At 37.1% G+C, this 11,011-nt stretch overlaps 2 protein-coding genes and 1 long non-coding RNA gene across 5 annotated transcripts; 1 reads left to right on the forward strand and 2 right to left on the reverse strand.

Moving 5' to 3' along the window:
• Positions 1–788: 788 nt before the first annotated feature.
• LOC116175794 (insulin-like growth factor-binding protein complex acid labile subunit) lies at positions 789–1,987 on the reverse strand. The gene has a single exon (XM_031494093.1). It carries the CDS (start codon positions 1,960–1,962, stop codon positions 808–810), a length of 1,155 nt encoding a protein of 384 aa, XP_031349953.1. The 5' UTR covers positions 1,963–1,987; the 3' UTR covers positions 789–807.
• A 4,644-nt stretch (positions 1,988–6,631) lies between these two features.
• Positions 6,632–7,665, reverse strand: LOC116175796. Of its 2 annotated transcripts, none has more exons than XR_004146357.1 (4): positions 7,527–7,665; positions 7,288–7,468; positions 7,045–7,229; positions 6,632–6,956 (listed from the first exon to the last, which is right to left on the reverse strand). It is a non-coding gene; the product is annotated as an uncharacterized LOC116175796 (long non-coding RNA). The 2 variants fall into 2 exon arrangements; XR_004146356.1 differs by having other exon boundaries at positions 6,634–6,956; positions 7,045–7,147; positions 7,199–7,468.
• LOC116175795 (protein rhomboid) lies at positions 7,359–9,098 on the forward strand. Of its 2 annotated transcripts, none has more exons than XM_031494095.1 (4): positions 7,359–7,460; positions 7,757–7,950; positions 8,011–8,331; positions 8,385–9,098. In XM_031494095.1, exons 2-4 carry the CDS (start codon positions 7,765–7,767, stop codon positions 8,718–8,720), a joined length of 843 nt encoding a protein of 280 aa, XP_031349955.1. In that variant the 5' UTR covers positions 7,359–7,460; positions 7,757–7,764; the 3' UTR covers positions 8,721–9,098. The 2 variants fall into 2 exon arrangements, with proteins under 2 accessions (XP_031349955.1, XP_031349954.1); XM_031494094.1 differs by lacking the exon at positions 7,359–7,460 and adding an exon at positions 7,498–7,622 and having other exon boundaries at positions 7,674–7,950.
• The last annotated feature ends 1,913 nt before the right edge of the window (positions 9,099–11,011 follow it).

Consider the following 11,011-nt stretch of genomic DNA (forward strand, 5'->3'; position numbering starts at 1 on the left):
GATAACAAAAAAAAATAAAAAATTAAAAAATAAATTCACAAACGGTAAACCACATAAATAATCAAAAAAATTTAAAAAAATTTTTTAAAAATCAAAAAAAAATTTAATTTACAAACGGTAAACCACATAAAACGGCGTTTGCTAATTAAACGGCGCCAATAGGTCCGTAAGGACCTATCACTAGTTCATTATAAATAGAAAGATATCCTTTGCAGTACTCCTGTGATGGATTCGAAATGAATATAATTATACCAAAATGCCGGCTTACATTTCACATTCCACGTCTTTTTTACTAGACAAAGTTGCTAGTTTTAGTTCAACCCTTTTAGCGCATGTTCCAAAAGGAAAATGAACGCTATTGTCTGTACCTACCACTACTACTCCTACAGTTTAAGCTAATTAAAATAATTAAGATATTGAGCTACATTACGATTTTAGTCGTGCTGGATAAATTGGGGGTATATCTTCTGCTATAAAGCCCAAAGCTGTCAGACCGTGTGAAAACATTCTCCACGTGGAAACTATAAAAAGGATGAGAGATCAACACTCTCATTCCCGTTTCACGTTTGACTTCGACACCCTTTTCGAAAGAATAACGTGGTTACTATAGAAACATAACGTCTTGTTCATCAGTGCGCCTGTGTGCTATTAACAGGAATGCATTTTTCCCGCTTTATCCCTATGCAATATAGTTCCCAGAGGGCGGGGTAGCGGTGTGTGATTTACCTAAAAACAAACTTTATGTGAAGTTGAGATGTGGAAAAGTGAAAGGGATAGGTACGAGTTTATCATTTTGCATGTTACGCTTTATTGACAGTCGGTAATATTCTCATTCATATCAAGAAATTGATAAAGATAGTCTTCCATAACTACGTTGTGCGAACACTTGCCATTATCCCATTTCCACTCATCCAGCTCAAGAGCAATACAAGTTGGATTCATTCCATTTTTGTAATACTCACGTTGACAATCGGTTGTAGTAATTCCCTTTAACTCCATTAACAAGATTAAATTATCGAGACATAGGCAAGATAAGGGGTTCTTACTGAAAGTTAATTCAAAGCTAAACGGGTTTAAGGTGATCATTTCCAAATTTTGTAATCGATTGTTGTGCAGATGCACGACGGTTAAATTTAGTGTCGCAAATTGGGGCGGTAACTTCTTCAGTAGGTTATCATTTAAATAAATTCTCTCAACTTGTGGTATTCCATCAAATACAGAATCTTGAATTGCAGTAATTCGATTATGCGAGAGGTCCAACTTCTTCAAAGATTTTACCTTAAATTTCGTCCAAAGAGTCGTAAATCGATTATGAGACAACACAAGCTCCTCCAATTGTTTTAAGTCCTGAAAGACGTCGTCCTCCAGATGATATATCTCGTTGCTGGCTAAATTTAAAGTGATCAAATCGGGCGACAAGACGCCTCTAGCCCCAATCTCTTGTATTCTATTATTGGTGACTATTAACCTTTCCAGGCCAGGCGCTGCAAAACACTGCCAGTTTAAATCGCGCAGTTTATTAAATGATAAGTTTACAGTTTTGAGATTCTGGAAGAGGAACGGACCGTAGGTTGCTATTTGCTGAATATTATTATCTCGCAAGTCCAATTTTACTAAATGTGGGAGTACTATGAACGCAAAGTCCGGAAGCACGGATATTGAATTTTTGTACATTTTAAGCACCAACAACTTGGATAACTCACGAAATGCGTCCACCTCAAGCTTATTTACTGCCGATACTATGACGAGCTCTTCCAAATTTGGATATTCTTTGAACGTGCCCGGAGACAGAGTTTCGGTGGGAGTTTTCCGTGCGTTTCCAATGGTTAATGTAACTTGATCTTCATTTTTGCCATTTTTAAGGTCGGATAGATTTTCGCATGCAAGTTCGTATAAGGACGGAACACAAGCACATTGAATCTTTGTAACAATTAAACATAATGTAAACGTTATAGATTTCATATTGTAACTTTACTGATATGAAATGCTTTTTCTGTTAGTTTATATGGTACGAGGTTATGCGATAGCAAAAGAGGTTATCTGCGGGGGATTTCTCTATCTGCAAACTTCCCCATTTGTTTCTACTTGGAAACTTGTAGCTTACATTTTGAATACTAACCTTGATCTTGAAGGTTTGAGGTGAACCTTGTTTTGCACTGTCGTTGGTCGTTTATAGTTTGAGTAAATGTGCGTCTGCTCGCCTTAGCTTTTCGCCACGCTTGTACCCTTTACTGCTTTCTCTTTGGACTATCTTTCAGGGTATATCCTAACTCTAATAGTCGTAGGCAATTTGATTATACGTGCGAAACATTCAAGAGATCCTAGAATTTCAAGGGATCCTAGACATCCAGGTAATCCTTATTGATCATACATCATGAGATTCAAACAATCCTGGATCTCCTCAACCTTCTGCACTTCTTGAATGTCGCAAATCCTCGAAAGGCCTGAACCGTTTGATACTTCCTCTGCATCGTCCACACCTTATCTTTCCTGAATCCCTTAAATTTCTTGAATTCCCTAAACTACCTGAATCTGCTGAATGTTTCGAGTCTGTTGAACCACTTGAGCCCCTTGAATTTCTTGAATCTTTTGGATCCCTAGAATTCCTTAAACCTTTTCAAACCCTTGAATCCTTTGACTCTTGAATCTCCCACATCCCTGGAGTTTCATTACTCTTTTGTCTTTCTAAAGACTTTTGAATTTCTTGTATCTGTTAAATATCCTGAAACCTCCTAGACCCCCTTTATCACTTTGAACATCCAAGCCATCCAAAAGATGTAAAAGATTCAAGGGATAACATTGAAAATCCCAGGAATTTAAGAAATTGAAAGATTGAGAGATTCGAGAAAGTTGCCCAAACAATTCGAAAGGCTCAACAAATTTAGATTCGAGCGATTCAAAAGATGGCAAAGATCAGAGGAATTAAGACATCATAGCCATTTGAGGAGTTGAAAAGTTTTGACAATTCGAAAAAGCTACTCAAACGATTCGAGAGACTCAAGAAATTTGAGATATTCAAGCGATTCAAGAAATGCCAGAAACCCTTGAGAACTATTAGAGTTGAAAATTTGGTAATTCAATAGAATGGCCTTAGGGCCAGCACGACATAAACGTATATTACGTATATCACAACCATTTAATATGTAAAAGACAAAATCTCTGACAAACAAAATTCAAGAGGTCCAAGAATCCAAGAAAAAGAAGTGAAAATATTCGAGACGTTTTGTCTCTGTTTCATTCATTCGTTCACTCGTAGTTCGTAGTACGTTTTATCACACAGTTTAATAAACTAAATTTTATGACTAATTTGTTTATCAAATTTATACCTAATTGTACTTACACTTCCGCTTCTGCTTCCGTTTATACGTCCGCCTCCGCAAAGAATAGTTTGTCTTCTGTTTCCGCTTTTACTTCCGTTATAACACTTTCGGTGCATCACTAGCACTCGTAAGGTAAACGTTTTCTACTAGGCGCCGGTTGATGATAATAGTTGTTGCATTTACCTTTATATTTGCAAAAATGTACACAAAAAAACATTCGTGAAATGAAGAAATTAAAGTAACATGAATTCCCTATGGAAAACGTGAAATAACTTATTAGGAAAACAACAGCGTGTAGAAAACTATTGCAACTAAATTGGTGGGTAGGCGCGCATAAATAACGATTTTGACATCTCTTGATATCCTCATGTAGCCTTTCGACGTTTTCTACAACAAATTGGCTCCTGATTAACGGTTTTGATAACACTGAAAATGGTATGGGATATCCGAAAATGGAAAATATTCAATTTGTTATATAGGATCAATGTAAAGTGTAGACCATAAAAAAGTACCATTTTTTTTACTTTTTGGTCGATTTTGAACCCAAAGACCATTTTTCCTGGGAAAATATGAAAAGTGCCATACTGTTCCATCCAAAGGTATTGTAAGTCGTGGTTTAAAAGAAGACAAACGCCCACTTGTTATATTAGACAAACCTATTTTGTGTTTATAAATAGGTACTTACATGTAATTAAAAAGAATTTTTTATGGTAATTTGCATTGAAATGTCATACCTTCCCTTAGTGTCTCTAAATTTTTAAATTACGAATAGCGTCTAATACAATGATTGCGAACGAGTGATATAAAAATAAATAAAATGATAATACCTACTGGCTACTTATCTTAAAATAAAACCCAAACGATGTTTAGAGACAAAGATCAATACTTGCTAAACTCGTAGATCCCGTTGAATAAACATCAAAAACGCAAATACGTAAGTTAATGGAACTAATTCGTAGTAATCATATGTAATAAATAAACAGAAAAACCTTATTAGGCAATGGTCATTTGATTCAAAAGTAAATAAAGAGACAACACAGATAATATGACAAATTCATTTTTCTCTTTCTACTTGTTATATTTCGCAAGAGCTTAGGCAACTTTACATACTCCGCTAGTAAAAACTGAAACCCTGAACATCAAGCTGTAAATGTATTGAAGTTCAAATTTCTTCAATATTCACATCCCTAACTGCACGCTGCAAACTTTCTCTATGTTTTAAATTTTAAATACCGTCCGGTTTTTACCACCCCCACGTTAGTGGGAGATATCGCATTGTGAAAAAAAATGACCTCCACTTTTTTGACAGAAATACACGGTTTGAAGCTCCAGGAATCCGAATCAAACAAAATCTCGATGATGTCTGTTTGTCGCCTGTCGGACGGTCTGTCTGTAATTTCATTTCCGGCTAAACTGATTTGGTACAAATATTATTAGACATAAAAGGAAGAGCTGCAAAGCTTGTGGGCAAAATCTGCTAATGCTGAATTGACAAATGAGACCTACATGGGGGCAGCCATTATGTGCACTCACTTGGCGCGAAATTCAAATCAACTAATAAACAAGCATTAACCTCACGTTTTCTAAATAAATTACTGTGACAATAGGAAAATTCCCCTAGAAAATACCTAATACGTACACATCATGGCCGCGCCCATGCTAGGGCCATTTCTACCTCTATGCAACTGTTTGATCAGCGTCCATCTTAATTTATACGTTCGTGGGTTGTTGTCAAACAACTTTTGGCGATATCCGCAATCAGCCATGATGGCTGAAACCCGTCATTTGTTTTTTCCCATCTCCAAGTATAGGGCGAAGAAAGTTGACAGTCGATTTCCAGACAGTTCTTCCATATAAGAACCTTGAAGAGTAACTCGCTCGATCTGCTGAAGTAGAGCATTTTCCGTGGGAGCTACTTTTTTTAAATAAATTAGAATTGTCTACACTAATTAACTGTGTTTAAGGGAGATGTTGCATCATACAAAAGAATCAAAAATCTTTGCACGGTACGCATCATCTACATCCGGGAGTCTCCCCATTAGAATCTGCTCAATATTAGGATACGCCATCAACACCCTCCAAGCTCCTTTCTTGCCTACTCCACAAAATGTCTCGGTATGGCAACCTGCTACAGAATGAAATATAGGCAAACAGCTATCCCTGTGATAAATGAGGTATATCTGGAAAGAATCAGGATTGATTTTCCCTGGATAAGAGGGGGCGCAGATTATAAGCATACACTATCGATGTTTACTTTCTTGGTAGATGATTAATGGGGAGGAGGCTCTTTACACATAAACATTTAAAAACCGCCTGGCATACATTCAAAATCCTCCAAAACTCCACTCTGTAGATATTTGCACTGAAAGCTTTGACATCACCAATAAATATGTCTCGTCCTGACGTTCCACTTGACTTTTATGGGTACCCTCTTCCGACACTTCGTTTTCAAGATATTTGCTTCGACTTCACCAATAGAATCCAGTCGATTCATTTTGCCTTCGAGAGTACTTTGCTCCGACATACCGTTTTCGAGATATTTGTTCTTAAAGTTTTGACATCGCCAATGGATATACTTTTTCCAGACACTTCAATCGCCCTATGTGAGTACCCTCTTCAGACAGTCCGTTCTGGAGGTATAAGGGAATATATTCGATCGCAATGAAGGGCCGAGGAGGAAAACTATGTTTGGTAGAAATTAATTCCTTTCGTTGAAACTTTTCATTAGAGTACCATGAAGGATAAAACCAGATCCACTCCCCCGTTTTTGATAAGGGGTCAGAAAGAACGACGGTGGTTGGTAAAAAACAGTTCCTTTTGCTGAGACCTTCAATTAGAATGAAAGATTGAAATCAATTTCTAACCCCTTTCTAAACCCCCCCCCCCCCACTTCAGGCCCCGCCACCCACTGATGTCGAAAAAGGGTCGCGCGGGAGAGATACTTTGTACAAACCAATTTAATTCGATGATGAGACGTAAAGGGTGGCACGTGTGTTCCAACCCCCCCCCCCCACCGTTTTTTAAAAGTTTTACTTGACATCACTCACTAATGCAAAATTACGTATGCAAAATCTGAGACCAATTGGCTGTCGTATCTCAAAGTTATGAACGTTTTACTTTCAAAAACAGCATCTCAAGAAATAATTAATGAGTCCCTTCCTCTTTTAACAGCGAAATTTGATGCCCGTCTGGCACATCGTCAAGGTATAATACACTACTTATTGCAAAAAATTCCAGGATTCAGGGCCCATTCCCCTAGAAGTAGTTCAAAACGGCAGAAGTGTGTCCGGACAGAGGGACAAAACACAAACAATGGCACTTTTTTTTTAATTCTTAGAAAAGGCGCTAAAAATAAAATTGGTGATTTCTTCTCCGAAACGAAACGTTGTATTGAAAAAATATCCCCGGAAGTTAGTACCCCTAAACACCACTGCCACCCCCAATACCTAAATAAAATCAAGTTTCTGATTTGTTGCCGTTCTCTTAGTCGTTATTCTGTTGATAACTGAGACCGATTTTATCAGGCCCCGTACTTCTCTTGTGCTGGGGTTTTTCGGTCCATTTGGGCGTCCACCTCTCATTTGGCGTCAGTCGATTTCAATCCCACTCGAATGGTTCGAGTACTGATTGGTGATCCTGTAAATCAAAACAGATATAGAGTCGAAATTTTCACCTAAATGAAAATCTCTTTGTTCTGGAGTAAGCTATATATAAACACACTCACACTCTGTATAATTTTTATCCACTTACAATCTGTAAGAGAGCTCACAGTAGATATCTGCAGCCACTTGTGCGAGTGCGATGACTTCAATTTACTTGTTTGTGTACTACAGATAGCTCATTTTTTAAATGTTTTAAACATTCAAGGTTCGTATTACCATAGATTTGCGATAAAGACGGTCGGTGTCACTTTTTCGGTAAACAACTCATTATTGGTACTTGCCATCGGGCAGAAGTAGGTACTTACATTACATTTTGTCAAAAGATTTTCTTCACATTCTCGCAGTCCTATAATGCTTTTGTTTTAGTTTGATTCAAGTTGTGGATAAAGAGAAACCAGTTACAACCAGCGCCTTTAATTAGCATTACTGACTTATTTATGCAAAATATTCCGTTTTCTCCTTGAACTTTGTGACGAAAGTAAGTACCTATGGTTTTATAAAAGGTAACTGTTTAGTAACTCAGAAGCATGCATGCTCGCCTCACATGTGTATTTTAAGTGATGTTATTGCTTTTGCTTTCAATGCATATGGGCCTATTTCGGCTAGTGTTCCTCAGTTTGAAATGTTTGCTTGCACAAAGGTTGTAGATAAGTATTGAAAATGTTATAAATTTTTGTTCCAAAATGAGTAGCAAGCCAGATAATATTATCAGTGCGATAAGCCGTTCACGCAAGCGTATGCAAGGATCACACCAGATATGACCCGTACTTCCAGCATCAAGAATGGAACCAAAGACACAGGCAGCAACGCCAGAATCTACAACAGAAGAGAGACACTGTTTAGTACCGCCATTAAATTCTTCAATGGTACCGCCATCAGCGTCGCAACGGCCAGAATTATCTAATCCTAAACCATGGTACCGCCAATATCCTCCGCCCTTCGGAATTTTATTAACAAGTGTCTTACAAGTATGTACTCGTACCTAATTACGATCGTCATTAGCGATGTGTAAATAACTAACTTTCCAGCTGATAATGTATGGAGTTGCTACGGACAAAATTGAACGAATACTTCGATTTGAACCAAACAATCACACTGAAGCATGGAGATATGTAACTTACATGTTCATACATCGTAATCTCTTTCACGTTCTAATAAATGTTGTTATTCAATGTTTATTTGCGTTCACATTGGAGAAATATCAAAACAGACTGCTTGTACTTACACTATACTTCGGAAGTGGTGCCATAGGCGCGTTAAGTTCTTCCTGCGTACGGCCTGATCTTGTGGTGGGGGCATCGGCAGGCGTTTACGGTTTATTAATTTCCAATTTATCCCATATTGCACTGGTAAGCACCCCTAAGTCTTTACTCTTTTTTACCGTCAAGCGAATGCTTTCCAGAACTACAACTCGACCAAATACAAACTATGGGCTGTGTTAACTGTGATAATAATTGTTGCATCCGACGCGACGTTTTACTTAATCTACGCTAGAAACCAAGAGAATGTGATCATATCTGAAGGTGCACATATCGGTGGTGGGATTGCCGGTCTCATTCTGGGGTTGCTTTTGTATAGGAGCAAAGACGAAGAATCAAAGAAGAGGAACAGGTTTATCTTTTGGTCAATTTTTGCCATATTTGCGATACTCATGTCGTTGCTTGTTGCAATCAACTTTATGATTAAGAAGTGTACGCCAGCTCATCGGCTTAGAGTGAGTTATACTTACGTATGTTAAGTTAAGACCATTCCCACGATCCTCATTGGCATTCAAAAAGTACCAGAAGTGTGTTGATCTTTTCGCAACTTTTTGGAGAAGTGACGCGGGGAGACGCGGACGCCATGCCAATCTCAAATAAACCATTTGTGTCTACTGTGATTTTAATTGAAATCTCAGGATTCGTTACCGTCCTTTTTATGAATTAGTATTTCATTATTAAATTAAATCTGTGAAGATACCCTATATAGTGGTATGGATGCAAAACCGATGTGCTAATGGAATAATGAATCCTCTGAATTTTTAGATTTTCGTACAACTCTAACGTAATTGTGATTATTAGAAATAAGTTGTTTTTATCGATGTGAGATTTTTTATAATAAATTTACATTCCCGGCATCTACAGGATACTCCAAATCATATCAGCACCTTGTACATTAATCGTAAATGAAATGACCTACACTGGTAGAAAAGTTCCATCCTACCGACGTATCGAAGCCTAACAATATGCCACCCTGTACTAATCTTCAACCTCCGCTTAACAAATAATAACGTCCACTTTGTACTCAAGACATGCTGTAAAGTAAATCAAAATTCCTATGCAACATAATTTGTAATTCTTAAAACGTAATTAAAGCGACATTCACAATGAAATCCGGCACTGCAATTTTGACTTACCCTATATTTACATTCGGCAACTCTTGGGCATGGCTATCTAACTGGCATGTCAAAATGTCGGCCACTTTCAAATCTCGGTAGTAGTCGTCGTGTTATACTATGGCGGTCTTCTATGTGTTGGGACGTGAGACACAACCGGGAAGGGGATTAAACAAGAAGAAGATTTTTGTGCGTCCGAAAAGAATAAAATAATTAAATTTATTAGGCACGAGGCTTCGTTCCGCGAAGTAAATCTGTGAAAAGCCAGTGAAAAGAGAATCAGCAAGATAAAAACCTCGCATAACACACACAAAATTGACTTGTCCTATACACTTTATTTGTCTTACAGGATGAAGATTTATTTATTTATTAAAAACACGAGATAAATCACCCAGGGCAACAAAATAGAAAAAAGATATACAAAATTAAACATATCTCAAATCGTACGATGAAAACCAGATAATCAAGGCAAATGCGGTTAAACAAATTAATAAAACCAAGACAAAAGTGATAATAAATACAGATGGAAAACAAGATAAATGATTTTAAACAAAACAACTCATAAATTGCAGCAACAACAAAATGAGCATGGCTCTGTTCCGGCATCGTGTACCATTAATTTAACAGGAAAAAGTGCAAGTGAAAATGTAAGCAATATTCGGGTTAAAGTCGATTATCACAAACGGATCCACATACTAAACAAAAGAAAAGTTAATTAGGGGGCCCCCCTTCCCTTATTGCTGGGACACAAAAGCCGCAATCTAACGGTAAAAACAAGGCAATGGCGGCACACGCACAGGCAGAGATATCAAAAGCAAATTTAAATATGTAATAACAAATTAAGACATACATTTAAAAATTGAAACTAATGCAATACAACTGAAGTAAAACAAAGAATTAAAATCGCGGACCACCTTGATAACGTTTGGAAAAATATGATACATAAAGAGCACTTAAATACAAAGAGCACTAAAACAACCTTTATGCCGACACTTACTTTTCAAGACTGGTGGACCTTGGCTTCCCCTAATATAGTGTAGGAAAATCAGCTTTCTTAGAAGAAAAAATTTATAGTTTCGAAATTTTGGTTATGACCTCTCAGTAGGGACCCAAATACAGATTCGAAAAGTGCCCACCTCTCCGTTTCCACACTACCTTTGCTTTGGGGTAAAGCTATCGGCTCGTTTTTTTACGTGGTTTCCCCTATAGGCCTATTCCACTATACACAATTTTTGTCCCGTATGGTTTTTTTGGCAATATGGGTCTTGCAACACATCGTTGGAAAGCATATTTTAGCTTCATATACGAATATGCAATAGGAAAAATACGGTTATGCAAAACTAACTAATTTATTAGAGCGAAATTGTGAATAGTACAACAAGAATTGTTATCTTTTTTTGAGTTCCACTACATTTTTATTAATTTTTATTTATTACAAATTGTATTGCATCCTCTTTCTAGAATTTTTAATCGATAAACAATCTACAAAACATCGAATTATTCAGAATTAAAACCGTTTCGATTTGAAAAACGAAAGACTTTTTTGAAGGTCGATAGCAGTTCTGTTCTAAAGTTTCGATCCAAATATACATAACACGAGAAAATGATTATTGCAAAAATTCATTAGAAGCTCTAGCGACTGCAGACTGCAACGA

This window comes from Photinus pyralis, unplaced genomic scaffold, assembly GCF_008802855.1.
Source record: "Photinus pyralis isolate 1611_PpyrPB1 unplaced genomic scaffold, Ppyr1.3 Ppyr1.4_LG7, whole genome shotgun sequence".
Taxonomy (NCBI): Eukaryota; Metazoa; Arthropoda; class Insecta; order Coleoptera; family Lampyridae; genus Photinus; species Photinus pyralis.

Coding starts and splice junctions, on each gene's coding strand:
- LOC116175794 (XM_031494093.1), bottom strand. CDS start 1,962: ATGAAATCTATAACGTTTACATTATGTTTAATTGTTACAAAGATTCAA.
- LOC116175795 (XM_031494095.1), top strand. CDS start 7,765: ATGGAACCAAAGACACAGGCAGCAACGCCAGAATCTACAACAGAAGAG. Junction 7,951..8,010: donor TATTAACAAGTGTCTTACAA/GTATGTACTCGT, acceptor CTAACTTTCCAG/CTGATAATGTATGGAGTTGC. Junction 8,332..8,384: donor ATTTATCCCATATTGCACTG/GTAAGCACCCCT, acceptor AATGCTTTCCAG/AACTACAACTCGACCAAATA.